Here is a 20,890-nt window from a genome sequence, read left to right on the forward strand (position 1 = left end):
AATAGAGGCAATCTGTTTCCCATTTTGGTGCCTATTGGGTTGGGCTCCATTGCGGCCTCACTGGTGGTTTCCCCTTTCATAACTCACAGTTTTTTGTATGAGTGTTTCGATAAATGGACTCTGCGAAGACACTTCAAAAGCCGGCAACTTTTGAAGTGCTCCGCAGCACTTAACTACTAAACCCCCCAAACCCCCCCAAGCGATGTGGGAACTTAACCCCACAGGGTGCCCCGCTGCTAAGATTTTCATAACCTCACTGGTGGTTTCCAAAATGAATGATTTTGGTTCTACGGGGAAAACAAAAAGTAGTACTGTGCATGTCAATTAATTAATTGGTCCTAAAATTTAATAAACCAAAGGAAATAAAAATTGAAAACACTTGTAGGATTAGTCAAAGCTATGCCATGTGTTCCAGTCAAGCGGTCCACCGCCCTTACATTTAGACTGAATCTGGTACGTTTCTGGAAAGTCAAGAACAAATGAACAGAGACTCTCTCAAACCATCCGTCTGACCGTAGTCCGTTACTAAACGGTAACGCGGCATTTTGACACCTTCTTTGCAATTTCAAATTAACTGTATAAAATATAGGATGATCAAAACCCAAATGGGATCTCAATTCTCACCAAACAAGCGTCTTGACAACAAAAAATGATGCCTCTCGAGTTCAAAGCCTGTTTCCTCTGCATATTTGCTGTTGCAGTTATTGCTAGTCATGCACAAAATCTTACAGGTCTGAACGCCTTGTTTTTGTCTACTTTCATTCGATTTCGAGTCCTTAAAATTTTGTGCCTTCTCTCCGTGCAGATTTCATTAGCATAGATTGTGGGTTGCGCGAAGCATCCGACTACAGCGACGACAAAACCGGCATTCCATACAGCACCGATGCAAACTTCACGGACAGCGGCGAAAATTCTAATATAGCACGAGATTACATATCTGACTCTGTTGATCACCAACTCTGGACTGTCCGAAGCTTTCCTCGAGGCCCTAGGAACTGTTACAGCCTTAGCGTAGCTCAGGGCAAAGGAAAGAAGTATTTGATTAGAGCCACTTTTTTGTACGGAAACTATGATTCCAAGAATCAGACACCAACATTCGATCTTTATCTGGGAGTTGAGATGTGGGATACGGTGGAAATCAACAGCACAACTATCGCAGTGACTAAGGAGATCATCCACGTCCCTTCATCAAATCATACTCATGTTTGCCTGGTAAATACCGGGGCCGGAACACCTTTTATTTCCTCGCTTGAGCTTCGGCCCCTGGACCCTGAGGCTTATCCCACCGACAATACTGGTGAATCACTAGCATCTTTTATCCGTTTGAATTTGGCTCCAGCAGACACCGGGAAAGTAATCAGGTGATAAACCAACCCGTTTTTCATTCATTTGGATGCTTCTTGGTGGCCTGACTAATTTCATATAAAATTTTACTTTAGGTATCCGGAAGATATATTTGATAGGCTCTGGCAGCCCTATCCCACGCCATCCTACTGGGCTGAATTAAGCACTTCACTCCCCGTCGCCGTAAACAATAATTACCAGCCACCGGCGGTAGCGATGCAGACAGCCGTAACACCGCAAAATGCAAGTGATGCCTTGAAATTTTTTTGGAGGCCTCCTGATCCGACAGTACAGTTTTATGTCTACTTGCATTTTGCTGAAGTCGTAAACCTACAGAGCAACGAAACCAGAGCATTCTACGTCAATCTAAAGGACGAACACTGGTATAATGGAATTGTAGTTCCCAAGTATCTTGCGTTAGAGACCATTTATGCCACGGGAGGGGGTACAAAGGCAAGTTTTGATTATTCACTAGTGAGAACTGAGAATTCCACTCTTCCACCTCTCATCAATGCTTTGGAGGTTTATTCTGTCAAGCGTTTCTTGCAATCACAAACAAATGAAATCGACGGTACGTGCGTTGATGCTTTAGTTTGCCATATTTTTCACTGTGTTGTATGTCTAGGTTTAGAAACTAATTGTCTTAAATAATTAAGTTGGCCATGATTCAAAATCCCGATAGATCGGAAGTTTAAACCTCATACCCTATAGTGATTTAGATCGGTGATATTGCCCATCAATTAAAAAAAAAAAAAAAAAGAAACAAAACAACGTATGACTAATTCAGAAATGAGAAGTTATTTTTAGTCTTCCATTATTATTATTATTTTTTTTGGGAGGGAATATGACAACGAAATTGCATTAAACTGTGTAGATTGACGTTGACCATATTGACTGGGTCTTAAATATTTTCTAAATTAAAAATGGTTAGCGCCTAGCGGTAGCATGCAAAACGAGCATGTATTTGCATGTTGACGCAAGGATAAGTTGACCACCTCATTTCATGCGGTTAATTAATTGGCTCAAATCATCTACTTCTAGCTCCTAGGTGTCACCAATTTGGAAACAAGTTTTTATTTTACTTTGAAAGATTCAGCATGAAAACAATCAAATTCACTCACCCTTTTTTTGGGATTTACGTACTGACCGTAATATGACTGCATTTGTCAACAACACACAACTTTGATTACTAAAGAAACTGCATTTTTTCACTTTGATTACCAACAACATACCGCTCAAGTTCTTGTTCTGAAATTGCAGTAAGGTCTATCCTGAATATCAAGTCAACATATGGAGTGAATAACAGAAATTGGCAAGGAGACCCTTGTCTCCCCGCAGCATATGTGTGGCAAGGTCTTGACTGCCTTATCAACACCAACAACAAGAGTGATCCTCCCAGGATCAAATCCCTGTATGTGTCTGCTTCCGATCAAAATATATTCATCTACTATGAAAAGATCAGAATTCACCAGTTTGTCTGACTGTTAAATTTGTTCAATTTGCATTCAGGAATTTGTCCTCCAGTGGATTGACGGGCAATATCTCCCCCTTTTTATCCAATCTCAGTTCTCTTGAGAACCTGTGAGTAGTTGTATTATGTAAATGTCCTGATATCTAAATTTTATTACGTGATTGATACAAACAATGTCAGTTAACATGTGAACTGATGACAGCTTTAACCCAAGTTTGAGTAACAATCTAACTGGCTAATGAATTAAATACTTCAGGGATTTGTCAAATAATAGTTTGAAAGGACAGGTGCCCGATTTTCTGGCTGATCTTCCAAGCTTGAAACTCCTGTAAGTGACCAAAAAATGTTGTACTATCCAAAATCATTGCATGCGATTTAGTAAATGATCCTATTTGGTTCCCCTATTTTAGGAATTTGTCAAGAAACCAGTTCTCAGGACCACTTCCGCAAAAACTCCTTGACAAGGCCAAGAATGGGCTGGAATTAAGGTTTGTCTTTATATCATGACTGCCACTATCTTATGATTACGATCTGATTTTTTTTTCTATACTCATGTACTGTATATATACTTCAGATCATGTCCATCGTGTGGATTGCTATAGAAATGGCGATTTCCAAAAAACCTTTTTACAGTTTGAAAGCTCCTATTTATTGTTGGGTTGAAGAGTTGCTTACTGCTTTTCTCTTTACCATGTTTTGGTAGAGCTGACGGCTATACTGTTGGAACCTCAAATTCTTGTCAATCGGGCCGGTGTAAAGAGAAGAAATCAAAGAAGTTTGTAGTTCCACTCGTTGTCTCACTTTCCGTATCCTTGACCTTCTTGGCTGTCTTAATTGTTCTCTGGAGATTGAGAAGGGGAAAACACCCAGGTATCGCACCGTCTGCTCATTGAAGAAGTTGTCTGTACTTTGATTGAATAACATAATCATTAAGTTCGTGATTTGACAACAAAAATGCCTTCACTAATACGTGAAATGCTGTTTCCACCAGGTCGAAAGTTGGGTGGCATATCCAACAGAAAAGATGGGTTCTTGGAGACAAAAAACATACAATTTACGTACTCTGATCTCTTGAAGATCACAAACAATTTCCAGAGGGTTCTTGGAAAAGGAGGCTTTGGTACAGTCTACCATGGTCTTGCTAATGGTCAACAAGTTGCTGTAAAGTTGCTTTCCCAGTCATCTGCCCAAGGGTACAACGAATTTCAGACAGAGGTAAACTGGATTGCTTACGATTCCCATATCATCACGGATTCCAACTTCAAATTCCTGTCAATACAACTCCGGTCGTCAGTTGTAACTCGTAATTGCTTTTCTAACCAGAGAAATTGGAGAGGAACCTCAGAAACCCACACTAATTCACAAATTAATAAACAGTTATGTAGATTTGCAAATGCATAAAATATTTCACGTTGTTGAGCATTTGACCTAAATTAAGATATTTACCAACCACAGGCTGAGCTTCTGACGAGGGTTCATCACCGTAATTTGACATGTTTGGTTGGGTATTGCTATGAAGACACTCATATGGCGCTTGTCTACGAGTACATGGCCAATGGAAACCTGAGAGAGCTTCTTTCAGGTACATGCGAACTAATGTTTCTTATCCTTATTCGTTATAGTATTAGCTGCTCAACTTCTAAATGGCATAATTCATGTCTGGGATTGTTTTGTTTCTTCGTTGCTCGTGATCATCTGCTAACAACTAACCAGTTGAATGGTAAAAATCCATTCTGTTTATGCAGTTAAGGATGACAATAATGTCTTGAGCTGGGCTGAGAGACTTCAAATTGCATTGGATGCAGCACAAGGTCAGATAAGAATTTCACAGTTCTTTGGTTCTGCTACATATATACCTTCTTCTGAGTTCCATACACGCACATTTTTCTCTGTTTAAAAGAACTTCCTGGATACTCACTACATGGAAAATATGGCTTGCAGGACTGGACTATTTGCATAATGGTTGCAAGCCCCCAATCATTCACAGAGACATAAAATCTACCAACATCTTATTAAACGAAAAATTTGAGGCCAAGCTGGCTGATTTTGGACTATCTAGAGTCTTTACCATTGATGACGGCTCCTTTGTGTCCACTAGAGTTGTCGGGACCCCTGGATACGTTGATCCAGAGTGAGTAATGCCTTCCAACACCCAACTGTTATTCAGGTTTTTTGCTATTTTGCATCAAGCCAAAGAGCTGAATAGTTTATTTCAACTGTATCATTTACTCTTCGTTCTTTTGACCTCAGGTACTATGAAACACAGAGGTTGCATGAGAAAAGTGACATTTATAGCTTGGGAATAGTCATCCTAGAGCTGATAACAGGCAGGCCAGTAATCATAGGGACTGAGGACAAGCGCCACATATTGCAGTGGGCTAATTTTTTGCTAGCAACGGGGGATATCGGAAGTATTGTTGATCCCAAATTGAAGGGGATGTACGAGATTAACTCTGCATGGAAAGCTTTAGAAGTAGCAATGGCATGTGCCTCTCCCACTTCTTACAGAAGACCAAACATGGCTCACGTTTTAGCACAGTTGACAGAATGTTTGGCAGCGGAGAAAGCTCGAACCGAAGGCTTGGAAGATACAGGTTCACAGGATTTACTTGAAGTCAACCTGGGCGTTTTAGGCGTTGAGCTTGGACCCAGGTAGAACCATCAGAGTTCAGACCCATCACACAACTGTGCCAAACAGTTCTTCTGGGCTCGGGAAGAAACCAGGCACGATTCCAGGCGTACCAAATTAAGAGCTTCAACAACACCTACACAAGTTAAAATTTTATTACTAAGATTTTTAAACCGATGTTCATTTCAATGAGGAAATGTTTTTGCATTCTTTTCTTTCTTTTTTTTTTTTGCATCCACCACCGTAAATTTAGCCTTCTCTTAAATCTGTTGGGTCAGGTTGGCCCATATGGCTGCAGTTAGGCCTTGGATTTGGGTTACCTTGTCAAGCCTTCTCTTAGTACAATTTGAACGCACATAGATAAATGAAAATGATACATACAGGTTTTTTTTTTAATGCATACATTAATGGTACCAATTAGTAAACAGATCTTGGGATTTTTTTTGGGAGGAGGGGGGAGGGGTGCAGAAGAAGAAACATATTGAGATGGTTCAAAGACTCGGCCGAGATCAAGACCGAGTTGTCATCGGAATAGAGTTTTCTGTTCCGACACCGAGACGAGATCACTCCGAAATAATAAATTGTCGAGAACTAAGCCGAGACGGATAGAAACGGCCAAATCACCCGAGTCATTCCAAGTCAACTTAAATTTTTATTATTTTTGCTAATTTTTTATTGCTTTTGTTTATCATTTTTTAGAATATTAAATGCTTTAAAAATTTGTGTCTCACCGAAATTGCGACTAATATGTCGAGACTGATGTAAAACCGTCCGAGCCACGACCATGACTGCGACCGTGCTACCATGATTGAAACAATATAGATAATAGGTTTGGGAAATGCCAAGTACTAGCATGAATGTTGGCGGAAGACCATTGACGTGCTTGCTTGTCTTACAATACTCATCATGAAGTATGAGTACTTGCTCCAAGCAACATCTGATGTATATGGTAATATTGGCTTAGGTAACATCTAATATTGAATACTTAATTATATGTAGTAAGTAGACATTGCATTTCAATTCTAAATTTATGCAGTACTGGAATCTCGTGTGCTCCAAATTGCAGCTTGCTGCAACTCAAGGTTCCGGATTCGAACTACTATAACTGGCGGAACTGGATGGTTGGTGGCTTGGTGCAGGATGGATCAGAGGTACTTGACCAAAGACCTGTAAGTTGCACCAGGCTTCCAGCCTGCTGGAATCACATTTTTGGCCACCAGGATCTGCCCTGAATATTGTGACCTCAATCTAATTGAGAACGGGGGTCGTAACACAGAGCCAGCATCAAGCTTCCAAACAGCCCCCCACGACTGTTTCATTTCCCACCATTCATCACGTCCGGATGATTGCTTCAGAGCCACGCCCGCAAGATCACCATCTCCATCTTCAAACTCGATAACCACGGCAAAATACTGAGGATTGGACCCCGGATCAACGCGGAATGCAACGTTCGTCCCCGGATACTCGCAAGAAACACTGAAGAAGGAGAAAATCATGTTAGGCGACCAACAAGGCTGCTAACTGCTAAGTGTTATGTTATAGTACTATTATTATATATGGTAGGTACTATTTCATGGTGATTAAGGCTAAGTAAGGATTTGAGCGCCCAATATACCTTAATCCGAATTAATTAAACTAACTGACCGTGCATAGCTGATTTCCAAAACTCCGGCATCGCGAAGTTTTTGTTCTTTCCCGGGAACGGCCATGGCACCAAAAGCAGTTCCGCTGAGGTCGAAATGAGCAGGTCCGGAAGTGCATGGATATCCGGGACAAAAATCTGTTATAACAACTCTGACTGGCTGGCCGGAGCATGCCGGATGCTTTGTGCATTTCACCTACAGGATCATTTATTTTCCTTCAAGTAACACTAGCTGGCTATAGTATGTAAGAATGACCTGAGCAATAATAATTAGTTTTACTTTTCTTATTTATTAAAACCAAAAAAAAAAAGAGAGGAAGTAGTTTTTTTATTTTTCTTTTATTTTTGTCCAGAAAATAAAATATTACTACCTACTTGTAGTATATTATGTGTAGCTGGGTTAGTCAACGGGTTACACGATTGTAAACTAATGAAGCCTAAAGTAGTGGCTCTAAAAGTATGCGATTAAGACAAAAGATGGAATGGTGAGCCACTTAGAAAACAATTTGGATTCTTACGTATTTTACCTGCGTTGTATTAGTGCACTCCATGCATGCTTATGTAAGTAAACTTCAGTTGATTATCATAAATGCCGGGAATTTGATCGATCCCCCGTGAGCTAAGGACAAGGAGATCAAGAAGTCAAATTTAGTAGTACTAATAACTAAGAAGGAAGTCATAGATACATAGAGGTGTCAAAATGGGTGATTTGGACGGGTTTGAATTGGGTAAAATGGGTAATGGGTATAAGTGATTCAAGCCATCTATACCCATTTAATTAGATGGGTATAAATGGGTAAGTCAAAAAATGAATTGGGTAACCCAATTACCCATTTATAACCCATTTATTTTAACTTTTTTAAAATTCATTTTTACAAACTTAGTTACCAATTTATACCAAACTAAGAGAGCAAGTTAACAAACTAAGAGTAAATAAAATGATAAGATAAAACCAACACATAATAATAATAATAATGAAACAAAGTAGTTAACATCATGACAAAATGAAAATTTTGAAAAAAAAATGGGTGGAAGAAGAAAGGAGGTTTCGGGGGAGACAATTCTAAATAGATTAATTGGGTAACCCATTTATACCCGTATACAAAAATTTAAGATACTCATACCCATCTATTCATGGGCGGATATGGGTAAATATAGTTAAATGGATTTGTTTGACAGCTACGTAGATATGAAACAATCAACCCAACATTTATATTCAACTTGTAATGAGAATAAACTTACCATCCACGTGGGTGCAGAATAATTCAACAAAAGTGATATAGATTACTCCAAACTTCAAATTGGTATACAAAAAAAAAAAGAAAAGGCCCTTCAATCATTCCAATAACTAAAGTAGGAGCTACTGAATATATTCACAAGCTGTATAATTTGGGTGTTGAAGTTGCATGCATGGTCATAACATTCCATGCAAAGCCCGTTGGCGCAGTGCAAGGGCTTCATATACATATAAGGTCGATTTGATTGGTAGTACGGACGGGGGGATATGGTAATTTGGTTAATATATGATGAGATAATAAAGAGTAGAGGCACCTGGTAGCAGGCTCCGCATTCTTTGCCTGCGTTGTAGAGAGATGGGCCAATCCCAGTTACTAACGAAGAAAATGGTGCCTGCGACACCAGGTTTCCGTACCCACAGGCGCCTCCTGCATGCAATTCCATTAATTATTTGGTGATGGTAATTAATACTAGTAACAAAGCTCGTTAATTACCATCGCTTCCGGCACCGTTGGGGCTGCCGTACCATGTTGCTCCTGCCGATGACCAATGGGCAGCTATGGTGGATAAGGTGAAATTCTTTGGTTTGAAGCAGTAGCATTGTTTGGAGAAACAACATGTACCGAGTAGCACACATGAGATGAACAGGGAAAAGTAATTCGGCTTGCTCCTCATTTCTTCCATTGTGCACGTACGTACTCAAAATCTCTTTTTTTTTTTTTTTAAAAGTGCTCTAAAACAACAAATTAATCTATGTGCGTACTTAATAATTAGCTCAACTTTTTCTTAACGCGAATGCCCCTATAATAACGTTCCTATATATAGACTATCCGGTGATTAGCTTGTGATTTTCAATTATATATATATAAGAAGTCAGTGGTATTTATAGTGCATTCGCATGTGCCTGTTGCTGTCAAAATTAAGAGTCCACTTAATACAAACTCTTTCACTAATAATTTTCATTTGGTATGATTTCAAACTCATAAGCTACCGTACAAAAGCTCGATTACATCAGAATCTCACATGGCTCGCTTCGAGTCAAAAGCAAAGTTCATAGCTAGTACTATTTTTTTTTTCAAGTCCTGAATCGCAAGTTTCACAGGCAAGCACTTAATGCAAGATACCGCATTTATGTTGGATCTCCACATCCAAGTTCACTCCTCGAACCTTTAAGGGTTCAAATCTTGCCTCCCGCCAATTGTCACATTAAATGTGAATTTGCTTCAAAAAATTCAGGTAGGTGCGTAGTGCACTCGTTTGGTTCAGTGGCGATTCAATCCTCTCCGGATTACCCCTAGACCTCCTTAGGTCCACCTCCTCCACCTAGTGTGTAGGATAAATTAGAATATATTACAATTGTCATTTCTGAAAAAAAAAAAAATACACTCCTCAGATACTAGCTAGTACTTATACAATTAATGAATGAATGCTCAACTATTTTGTTATAGAACATGTTCTCTTGAGACAGTCTCTATTTGCTTTCGACTGAGTGCTACTAATAGATCTATACATAGTTGCAATTATCAGTGCATATATTGCAGCTTTCATATCAAATTGGTTATCATTTTTCTTGAGCCAAAGCATAATACTGGGAATTTTGTGATGGCATGGAATTTTATTGCTTAAATCAAGCACTTAAGCTGAGGGTGGGATTGAGGAATAGATTTAGATTTCTTCAACTTTGCGTTTGTTGGAATGAAACAGGAGCCACGGGTAGAGTAATAGCCAATGCTGAGGGTAAAATCAAGAGTGCGGGTGTTTCCCTTCTTCTTTTCTTTCACATCGGGAGTGAGTGAGATTTAAGTCCCTTGGTCACACCCAAAAATCAACAATTACCTTTTGGATGGGGTTGAGGAATAGGTTTATATTTCTTTCACTTTGCGTTTGTTGAAAAAAAAAAAAATCAAGCACTTAAGCTCGTGTCAATGACTCGATCAATAAAATGGAGAGCAGCTTTGTCGGCAGAGATGGGGCCCCTTTTTCTTTTTTCTGTCGCTTACGGTTACGGAGAACAAAAATTTCCAATAAATCTGGCGGTGATGGTGGTTATTGGTCGTTAATACTGTTGGGATTGTCATCTTCAACTCTATGATCCAACGGCCACGACCGAGTTTCATTTCATACACTCGTCAGCGCTAATATAATTGCACGTGCAGTTGATATATTACTAGATATTTAATTCGGATGCTTGGATTTGATTATGATGGGGTGTAATGTCGACTGTCCTAAATAAGAAAAAAAGATTAATTCGATGTAATGTTTTTTTGGCTTCGTGTAACCAAACTCGCATCTTAGATATGCTTCAAAAATCTTTGCGAGAGGGAAATCCTACCCTCCAAATCTTTGATGGTTTATCCTTTAGATCTTACTCTACATGAGAATACGAATCTTGTTTTCTTCTGGAACGTGCATGCAAATAAGAGTCATTTACCAAAAAAAAATGATGAAAGAGTTTCACCAAAAAAAACAAAAAAAGCAATGGAGGGTGAAAAGAAATATGTGCTGTTGAATTGCCCGTGGCTTAGGCTTAGTTTGGATTGAGAGAAATGGAGAGGAAAGAAGAGGAAAAAAAAAAGGGAAAAGCGATGACTTTTCTTTTCAAAAGTTGATAGAAATAAAAGGAAAATGTACTATTAACATTAAAAGGAATTAAATTATCACATTTATTCATTACAGTTGTTTATTATTGTAGCACTATCACCATTTGATTCATGATATATATACAAAAGTTAAATTTCAAATTTAAAATTTGCATAATTATCATTCATCCAACTCTGAAAGTATATACACTGTCAGTGTAGAAAAGATTAATCCATAAACAAAATACACATATTACTAAACTTTTCCCTCCCATTAGTATTACTTCCTAATAGCATGAACGGAAAGTGTCATTCTTTGTCTTTCTTTTTTGTTTTTTAACTCTCCGCTTCTAAACTCCCAAACTAGGCCGTAGTGCTACAATTGGTTCTGCTACACGTAGTCCATCCAGTGTCACTGGATTGGGCCCAAAATCAGTTTTCCATTCGAGTATTAGACGTAAGCAAGATTGGGCTATAAGGGAGAGGTTGGTCCTGCCTGATTGTTGAAAAGAGAAAAAAGACTGGGCAGATTTTGGGATGCCCCATTAAAACAAATCAGCGGCATTGGGCCATTGGGCCATTTGCTGAATGGCTAACTAATCATCATTTGGTTTTTCAATTTGGCGCGGAAGGTTGGTGAGACGGCATTGAATCTACAACATGTAGTTATTATTTTATCCCAAAAAATATATATATATATATACTTGCATCATAAATATATTTTTATTTAATATACATTATAGAAAAAATGTTACAGTATTATTATAGGAAAAAAAACGTTTCAAATAATCTACAGAGCCGTTACTATCATCGTGATTGAGTCCAATCCTTGTTAGCCGCTGATATTAGCATCCCATCGGCCATAATTTTTCAATCAATTATTATGTACTTGGGCTTAGGAAGCCAGGCCTCCATTTCATCGAAATATATATTATTTTAGAGCTCATAATTATCAGAAAAGCAAAATATAATATGTCTTAAGTTTTTTTTTTTATCAGACTTTTGAAGTTAGTTAATTAAATATAATCTCAAATTTAACCCCATAAGCCGGCAAACTCTTGAGGCAAACTTGAGGACTTAACTACCTAATTCCCAAACCCCTTAGAATCAATGTGGAACTATGAAAAAGTTAGTAGGAAAGCCTCTACACTAGATCTTAAAGAAGAACCCACTTACCCAGATACCTCCCTTTTTGTCTTTTCTTATCAGACTTTTGGACCTCAATCCTCATGGATCGGACTGCCCCATTCCAAGTCAAATAAAGAAAAAAAGAAAGAGAGAGAGAGAAGAGCGGCAAATAGATGAAGGCTCCTTAATCACGTTTCATGACAAAGAGAAGAAAGGGATTATGAATCAAACTTGGCCACCCCGTTTCACGTCTGGTCTTAAATCCTATAACTAACATTGCAAGAGAATGCAGAGCTACAAAAGTCACTCTCATAGCTCACACCGTGAATGGTATACATCCACGTACACATGGAAGTTGGACTTCCATTCCACCGCCCTTTCTTAAAATCTTTAAACTTTTCCAACTTTGAAACTTTCTTCTTATCATTTGCGTGCCCGCTTGTATCATTCCATCGACTAAGCAACTATGGCCGGAGGGGCGGGGTTCGTCAGCGGTGAAGGTGGCCATGGTTATTCCTACTATAATGGAAGAATAACGCGGTTTGTGCTCTGTTCCTGCGTCATGGCAGCTCTTGGGGGCGCTATCTTTGGTTACGACACTGGAGTTTCAGGTTCACTCTTCTAACTCCTTGATTATTGGTGCTTCTTCCTCTATTAATGTTTCAAGAAATGAAGTCTTTGCATGTTTTTAGTATCATCCTTTTCTGGGAATCATCAATTTTATTCCCTGTTCATTTGGTTTGTATCCCTGCTTCATAAGTGATTATCATATAGTTAATTCCCCTTGGCTTCTATGTTCTCTCTGTCAAGGCTTCTCTTTTATGTCCCTGTCTCAGCTAAAGGCAGTCAAATTGATTCATTTTTGCCGAAAGGCCGAAGTTTTCGAAATTACATCCATTACCACAGAACATTAAGCAATAACATAAAACTGAAATCAAGTAGTTAGGAGCTTGATCACCAAAACTTAATTGATCACTGGGAGTTGTAATAGCCCACAAGTGTAGATGGTTCTTGTAGGGCCTTGACCGTATGGTATGAATTTACGAGTACTGTTTTATGTATGGGAAGGTGGAGTGACCTCCATGGAGTCCTTCTTGAAGAAATTCTTCCCTGACGTGTACGCCAAAATGGAGGAAACCACTGAGGTCAGCAACTATTGCAGATTTGACAGCCAACTTTTGACCGCATTCACCTCCTCACTCTATGTTGCTGGCCTAGTTGCTTCCTTCTTTGCTTCATCATTCACCAGGAACTTCGGACGCAAGCCATCAATCCTTGTTGGTGGTGCCTCATTTTTTATTGGCGCAGTCTTAGGAGCTGCAGCCTTTAATGTCTATATTCTAGTACTTGGTCGCGTTTTGCTTGGAGTTGGCGTCGGTTTTGCAAATCAGGTAAGCTGCTAGTTAATGCGATACTTCACCGGTTTTTTGCAATGCATTGCATTTAGCCTTGTTGTGGCCATTCAACCTAGACCTCCATCCTGTGGTTTTCTTGGTTGCAGTCAATTCCCTTGTATCTGTCAGAAATTGCTCCCCCGAAATACAGAGGAGCATTCAGCAACGGCTTCCAGCTGAGTGTCAGTCTTGGGATCTTAGTCGCGAACCTCATTAACTTTGGAACTGAAAAAATTAAAGGTGGATGGGGATGGAGGGTCTCATTAGGCATGGCAGCTATCCCAGCCTTGATCATGACTCTTGGTGAAGTGTTCTTGCCAGAAACACCAAACAGCATAATTCAGCGCAGTGGTGACTATGAGAAGGCCAAGCAACTCCTGCAGAAATTACGAGGAGCCGATGATGTTGAAGCGGAGCTTGATGATCTCGTTAAAGCCAGTGATTTTTCAAGATCCATCAAACATCCGTTCAAGAAAATCATGCAACGAGAATACAGGCCTCAACTTGTCATGTCAATTGCAATTCCATTCTTTCAACAAGTAACGGGAATCAATGTGATAGCCTTCTATGCTCCAATTCTCTTCCGAATAATTGGTCTGAAAGAGAGTTCATCGCTGCTGTCGGCAGTAGTGACCGGGGCTGTCGGTATGCTTACCACCATGGTATCAGTATTGGTAGTCGACAAACTTGGTCGAAGGGTTATGTTTGCTGTTGGTGGGATTCTAATGTTCGTGTCCCAAATTGTAATTGGAACGATAATGGCGATTAAGCTAGGGGATTATGGTGAAATAAACAGGGGATATGCGTTTGTACATCTGTTAATGATCTGCCTATATGTTGCAGCTTATGGTTTGTCTTGGGGGCCGTTAGGTTGGTTGGTGCCGAGTGAGATATTCCCACTAGAGATACGATCTGCAGGCCAGAGCGTAACTGTTGCAGTGAACTTTCTCTTCACCTTTGTGATTGCTCAAACTTTTTTAGCTATGCTCTGCCATTTCAAAGCTGGAATCTTCTTCTTTTTTGGAGGATGGGTGGCTGTGATGACGTTATTTGTGTATGCACTTCTGCCGGAGACTAAAGGCTTGCCGCTAGAGCAGATGGACAGGGTCTGGAGGAGCCACTGGTTTTGGAGGAGAATGGTAATCAAAGACCATCAAAAGGGAGCAAATGAGGTCGAAAATTCACTATTGAGGCAAAGTTGGTGATGGGATGACCAGAAATTCTCGGATATAAAACGGCCCATGCTGCCTTTTTTAGATTTAAATGTCATGCAAGTGACAAATTATTTTGGACGTTTTGAAATTATTTTTTTTGGATAAGGAATGAGACACTAGGAAAAAGTTACAATAAGCATTCCCAAAGAAAAGGATTTCCCATTTAAGTGACATGTAAGATAAAAGCACAGCGGATATTTTGTCCCCCCTTTTTTTTTATTTCACTCTCTTTTTCATTTTAGATTGTACTGCCATTTATTTTTCATAAATAGTATACTTTATTCCCTTTTTTTTGTTCTCTTAAATTCAAATAACTCCTAGCAAAGTGAAAAAAAATAAAATAAAGTACAACCCTCTAACAAAGTATACCTTCATAGCAAATGTGAGGTAATATTATATATAGGGATAATTTCAGAAACCTCCCTTGAGGTTTCATAAAGTATCACTAAACTCTCTCCACGTTTTCAAAATCTCTCTTACCACCCTTTGAATTGACATTTTGTTAACAATCCTCTGACCAAAAGTAATAATAGAAAATGCATTTTGGAGGAGAGAGAGAGTGTTTTAGTTCCCTTAATACCCTTAAGCTGACCAAAAAAAATCTACGTAGAAAGTGAGGGGGTCAAAGTGTGAAATGCATGAAAATTGGACTGCAATTGAGAAAGGTGAATGGCCGTTAGGAAGGCAATTGTTAGTTTTGGCTTCCTGGCCGCAATATTAAAAGGCAGAAATAGCTTTAAAAAATGGGCAGATTGAGAGGAAATTGGTACAAGAAAATGACTAGCTATCAAAAAGTATGACGTTTTACTCTTATTTATTTGTTTGTGCTATGTTATTTGTACACCTCCTTGGAATTTTAAACTTTGTAATCAGCAATGTAAATAGAAAAATATATATTTAAATTTTTTTTTTTACAAAAACTCCTAAGAACAACCATTCAAAACCACCCCAGTTTTTTTTCAATATATACAAAGTTAGTTTCCTTTCAACTCACTCTTGTTATAAGGGTATTATTATTGGACGTATGCATAAAAAAAATTCAATATTCCAAAGAACATTATCGTAGCCACGTGTTCTGATTATATCAGTGTAAGGAAGAAAATTGAAAGAAAAATAAAATAAAACAAAAATATTAAAAAAGATTTCGAAAGGGTAATAATAAGGATCCTATCTTCTTTTCTAAACTTACTACCAGTGTTGGATGTCAAAAGACATGGTGCAGATTTCTTTACCCCAACTAAGGATAATAGATTGAGAAATAACTAGTGAACTAACGTAAGTATGAAACTAAAAGCAAAGGTGGCCATGGGTAATTTTTTTTAAAAAAATATTTGGTTATATTAAAAAATTATCAAGACGCTTGCACAATATCAATATTGGTTTATACTAAGTGCACATGAAAAGTCAAAACTATTATGTATTGGCCCCAAATTCAAGTCAAATTATAAAGTCCAATGTTAAAGGAAAAAATTGAACTAGAAATCAAAACATTTTTTTTTGTAAGTGGACCAATATCAAAACATTTTTTTTTTTGTAAGCAGACCAATTGTTTCCCGGGCTTTAGGCTATTACATGCTTTCTTTCTCTTTTTTTTTTTTTTTTTTTTTTGGCTTTTCATATGCTAAATAATTGCTAGAAGAAATAAGGTTATTGTTGACAATTCATCCATTTTGATAGTAACATGTGACACCACAATCACTTGAAGGGTGATAAGAGAGATTCTGAAAACGTGGGGGGAACTTAGTAATATTTCACCAAACCTCAGGATCCTGAGGTTTCTGAAATTATCCCTTATATATATTATACTAATAAGATAGTGTATACACGAGTTAGAGTAGATGTATGTCATATATATGTAAAGTTTAAAGTGCAAATTCAAATCTGGATTAACTCTCATGTATTCAAATTCACTAGTATATAGTGTCAGCAAAATAAATCCTTAAAAAAATAATGCTAAAGCTGTTTTTTCTCCTATATATATATATTTTTTTGGATTTTTGGGGATGAATGTATTATAGATTAACCGCCCATTCTAAATGAAAGTAATTCGGAGTAATTATTTAGTAGCTTTGGAGGGATTGAAGGATGGAAATAGCATAAAAAATTGCTATCTCAAGTGCAAAAATGGTAGGGAAAGACTACTTTCCCATTTAACCAGAACACTTCCAGTCTAGCACATCGATTAGCATAAACAAAAGTTTCCGTGGGTGGAAATTTGACATTCTACGAGAGCAGGCCGTCTACAAAATTCAAAGAAAGAAACAAAAGCCCCCGCCCGCCAGGGTCACCGGTAGGTGGGGGACCCGGGGGACGGGATTACTACTTACTAGTAACTTTTGACTTTTGAGGGGCCGCCATGCCAAAGCAAGAATGGGACTTTATATTCCATATTGCGTTCATTCCACGATTTCAGACCACTGTTAGCTTGTATATGCAGCTGCATCTAAATGTTTGATGTAGTTGGGAGCTTACATCATTATTCGCACTTAAAAAAATGGATTTTTGATTTGCACCACAAGACGAGCGACGTTCCAAAATCCAGACCACACCTTCACCTTACCAGATTGCAGTAGCTATACACACACACACACACTCATCTCTATTCTTGCCTTTAGACTTTCACTATTTTCCCAGCTTTGAGGAGAGAAATGGCAGCTGGGATAGCGATAACAAGTGAAGAGGGCCAATTGTATAATGCTAGGATAACATGGCTTTTGGTGTTTTCTTGTGCCATTGCTTCAACTGGAGGACTCATCTTTGGATATGACATTGGGACTTCAGGTACATTTTCCCCCGCTTTACTCCCTACCAAATGTCTGGATATTACACGGGTTTCATTTGGTCTTGTCCCTTATTCAATTGAAGCCGGACTATTAGACAGACTGGGAAGTTTGAATATGCAAGATTAAAGGAAAGAAAATATCCTTCCACGTAATCCCAATTTCATGAAGAGGATCAAAGTGAAAATGGATACTGTTCTGTCGGATCAAAGATGGTTCGTTGGACTAAAATCAACCACTGTTCATCCTGCATCATATTATGTTGCTGATTTGTTTATTTATTCCAGTCTCGTTTGGTATGGTCTTAAGTGAATTAGATGCTTCTGTTTAAGAATTGGCCAAAGAAGTTGCAATTTCAGAGCCGTTCCATTTATGTGGTGCTTGATTTTCATTTTTTTGCTGAATTGACAAAATTAAAGTGTTGAAGATGGTCCAATTCTACTTGGTCTTTTCTGTACTGCGATTCGTCTACCACATAAGTTCTGGTGCGTCTTCTTCTGATAGATTGACTTCAACTCTTTCTGCTGTTATGATTTGCGAGTTGTTAAGTACATTGATAGTTTGACAAGTTGATGACTTCAACAAAGATTACTTAACATGATTTTGTCTTGTTATCAACAAATGCGATGCTGTATAAAATACACTAGTAACTGTACTAGACTAAATGTGAAGGTGGAGTAACTTCTATGGATCACTTTTTGAAGAAGTTCTTCCCGGATGTGTACAAGAAGATGAAAGAAGATAGCATGACCAGCAATTACTGCAAATTTGATAGTCAATTACTGACATCTTTCACCTCTTCACTCTACATTGCCGGTCTTGTTGCTTCACTTTGTGCCTCACCAGTAACTAGAGCTTTTGGACGCAAGTCATCCATCCTCCTTGCTGGAGCCTCGTTTCTAGCTGGTTCTGCAATAGGCGGTGCAGCATATAATGTATTCATGCTGATACTTGCTCGAGTTTTACTTGGAGTTGGGATTGGCTTTGCAAACCAGGTGGCTCTCTCTCTTTCATGCACAGCACCCACGTACAGACACACACATGTACATGATGACGACTAGTTCTGTGATGGTGTATACCAAATTTTACATTGTCATCCTCACCGTGTATAAACCATCATAAGCTGTTGTTTTCATGACATTTAGTTGCCAAATTTAGAGATAAGGAAAATGGAGCATATTTCAGCAAAATTCATTTTTGTTTCTCTACAATTAGTGCAGCAAATGCACAGCAGGAAAATTTAGATGGCATTGATTTGGGCACCCACATCATTTAATATTTAGATGGAAATGCATTATAATTGCTGCAATTGTCCAGAAAACTCACTAAAGCTCAGTTGGAAAGAAGATAGAGCTAGCGTGAGTTCTGCCAGAAAGCAACATAATTGGCTGCATGAGACAAAACACGCTTTCAATTGAAGTTCAGAAAATTACTAGTATTGCAGATAAAGCTAGGATGCCGACAGCATTTTAGTATTTTACTTGTGCCTTGGTAAAATTTGAGTTCGTCTTTGGTCGGTCGCTAACTTTATGAATCGACTTTTTTCTTTTTTGCAGTCAGTCCCCATGTATCTATCAGAAATGGCACCACCAAAATCCAGAGGAGCTTTTGGTATTGGCTTTGATCTCTGCATAGCAATTGGTGTTTTACTAGCTAACCTTGTCAATTATGGTGCTGAAAAAGTCAAAGGTGCTTGGGGATGGCGAATCTCTTTAGCCCTGGCTGGGGCACCAGCCTCATTTCTTATCCTGGGTGCTCTTTTCCTTCCTGAAACGCCCAACAGTCTGATTGAGCATGACAAGAACCATGAAAAGGCCAAGAGGCTGTTGCAACAAGTTCGGGGTGTTGATGATGTCCAAATTGAGCTAGACGATCTTATCCGAGCAAGTAACGTTTCAAAGATAACTAAACACCCATTTAAGCACATCATCAAAAGAAAATATAGGCCTCAACTAGTCATGTCGATAGCAATACCCTTTTTTCAGCAAATAACAGGAATAAACGTTATAACCTTCTATGCTCCAATACTATTCAGAACCATAGGTCTGGGTGAAAGTGCATCACTCATGTCTGCAGTAGTGACTGGAGCTGTAGTCAGCACTACAATATTTTTTACATTGTTGATAGCGGACAAAGTTGGTCGAAGAGTTCTTTTTATGGTAGGGGGAGCTGTGATGCTGGTGTGTCAGTTCTTAATAGGAGGAATTATGGCAATAAAGCTTGGGGATCATGGGCGATTGAGCAATTCTTATGGTATCTTGGTCTTGATCCTGGTGTGCACATATGTTGCTGGTTTTGGTTTGTCATGGGGTCCATTGGGATGGTTAGTTCCCAGTGAAATCTCTCCCCTGGAGATAAGGTCTGCTGCACTAAGTATCCGAGTTGCTGTGGATTTTCTGTTACTTTTCCTTGTTGCTCAGGCTTTCCTAGCCATGCTGTGCCACTTCAAGGCCGGAATATTCTTCTTTTTTGGGGGGTGGGTGGCACTGATGACCGCATTTGTGTACCTATTATTGCCTGAGACGAAGAACGTTCCACTCGAACGGATGGACAGGATCTGGAGGGAGCATTGGTTTTGGAGGAGATTTGTGCTCGATGATGATGAGGACTCATTGGGAACTAAGGCTGAGGCAGCTTGACATGCTGATTAAATTACTGTTCATAAAATCATGCTTTAGAAATTTCTGCAGGTGCAAGAAGAGATTCACGCCCCACGTCTTGACAGAAGAAGCCGAGAAGAAATGCTTGTTCTCTTGAATTCTGAGAGTTAATCTGTTCCAACACGTCCAACTGCTAACGACATCCGGGGTCCAGGATACATCATGCCACTTGTCATTAAAATATGATATGTCATTGATTGTTCGAACGAAATTTGGCATCGAAGGTTCTGACTGATTTTGATGTTGGCCATCATGAATCCAGCAGAAACTAGACGGCACAAGGTCCCATAATGACCAGCCTCCATCTCCATACCTACCACTTTAGTAAATGAATTGCTATCAGCATAATAAATCAATTGTAGGTTAAGTCCACCAAAGTGGTGGTGGTGGTGGTGGTACCTATTTATTGCCTTCAAATTTTTTTCATTTGAGATCCATCACATTTCATTTGAGATCCCTTGTGATGGATATGGTGGTTAAATGAAGATAAAGAAACCAACAAATAAAACCAATTCTGCAGGCTTTCACATTCCATTTCGTGCTAAAATAAAACTTGAAATACAAAAGTTTCCTGTTGAAAAAAAAATAGCAAAACTACCATAAAATTCTTGATATCATATGGATTCCCAGAGAGGAAAAAAAAAAGAAGCTTGTATTCGTTTTCCTTGTTTCCTTTTTCCAGACACCCCTTTCTTCAGAAACCCGAAAAGTACACAAATTTTGCAAAGATTATTTCCTTGTTTCGAAAGTACCAAAATTTTGATTTGACAGTATTATTGTCAACTAATACTACTGATTCTTTTTTTTTTTTTT

General features: G+C 38.7%; 4 protein-coding genes across 5 annotated transcripts; 3 read left to right on the forward strand and 1 right to left on the reverse strand.

The window, feature by feature from the left end:
- Window positions 1-474: 474 nt before the first annotated feature.
- On the forward strand, window positions 475-5,840 carry LOC113725413 (putative leucine-rich repeat receptor-like protein kinase At2g19210). Its single transcript, XM_072073657.1, has 13 exons — window positions 475-731; window positions 806-1,361; window positions 1,440-1,915; window positions 2,605-2,755; window positions 2,854-2,925; window positions 3,072-3,143; window positions 3,226-3,303; window positions 3,519-3,685; window positions 3,807-4,030; window positions 4,271-4,397; window positions 4,561-4,626; window positions 4,757-4,946; window positions 5,066-5,840. The coding sequence occupies exons 1-13, from the start codon at window positions 650-652 to the stop codon at window positions 5,469-5,471; spliced, it is 2,667 nt and encodes an 888-aa protein (XP_071929758.1). The 5' UTR covers window positions 475-649; the 3' UTR covers window positions 5,472-5,840.
- A 549-nt stretch (window positions 5,841-6,389) lies between these two features.
- On the reverse strand, window positions 6,390-9,085 carry LOC113720786 (expansin-B15-like). Its single transcript, XM_027245457.2, has 4 exons — window positions 8,817-9,085; window positions 8,638-8,750; window positions 7,089-7,282; window positions 6,390-6,920 (listed from the first exon to the last, which is right to left on the reverse strand). The coding sequence occupies exons 1-4, from the start codon at window positions 9,004-9,006 to the stop codon at window positions 6,590-6,592; spliced, it is 828 nt and encodes a 275-aa protein (XP_027101258.2). The 5' UTR covers window positions 9,007-9,085; the 3' UTR covers window positions 6,390-6,589.
- Window positions 9,086-12,260: 3,175 nt separating this feature from the next.
- Window positions 12,261-14,927, forward strand: LOC113725414 (hexose carrier protein HEX6). The gene is made up of 3 exons (XM_027248560.2): window positions 12,261-12,640; window positions 13,098-13,420; window positions 13,531-14,927. Exons 1-3 carry the CDS (start codon window positions 12,496-12,498, stop codon window positions 14,626-14,628), a joined length of 1,566 nt encoding a protein of 521 aa, XP_027104361.2. The 5' UTR covers window positions 12,261-12,495; the 3' UTR covers window positions 14,629-14,927.
- Window positions 14,928-17,062: 2,135 nt separating this feature from the next.
- Window positions 17,063-20,479, forward strand: LOC113725188 (hexose carrier protein HEX6). Of its 2 annotated transcripts, none has more exons than XM_027248195.2 (3): window positions 17,063-17,418; window positions 18,090-18,412; window positions 18,974-20,479. In XM_027248195.2, the coding sequence occupies exons 1-3, from the start codon at window positions 17,286-17,288 to the stop codon at window positions 20,054-20,056; spliced, it is 1,539 nt and encodes a 512-aa protein (XP_027103996.2). In that variant the 5' UTR covers window positions 17,063-17,285; the 3' UTR covers window positions 20,057-20,479. The 2 variants fall into 2 exon arrangements, with proteins under 2 accessions (XP_027103996.2, XP_071929759.1); XM_072073658.1 differs by having other exon boundaries at window positions 18,264-18,412.
- Window positions 20,480-20,890: the final 411 nt, after the last annotated feature.

This window comes from Coffea arabica, chromosome 2c (genome assembly GCF_036785885.1).
Source record: "Coffea arabica cultivar ET-39 chromosome 2c, Coffea Arabica ET-39 HiFi, whole genome shotgun sequence".
Classification (NCBI taxonomy): Eukaryota; Viridiplantae; Streptophyta; class Magnoliopsida; order Gentianales; family Rubiaceae; genus Coffea; species Coffea arabica.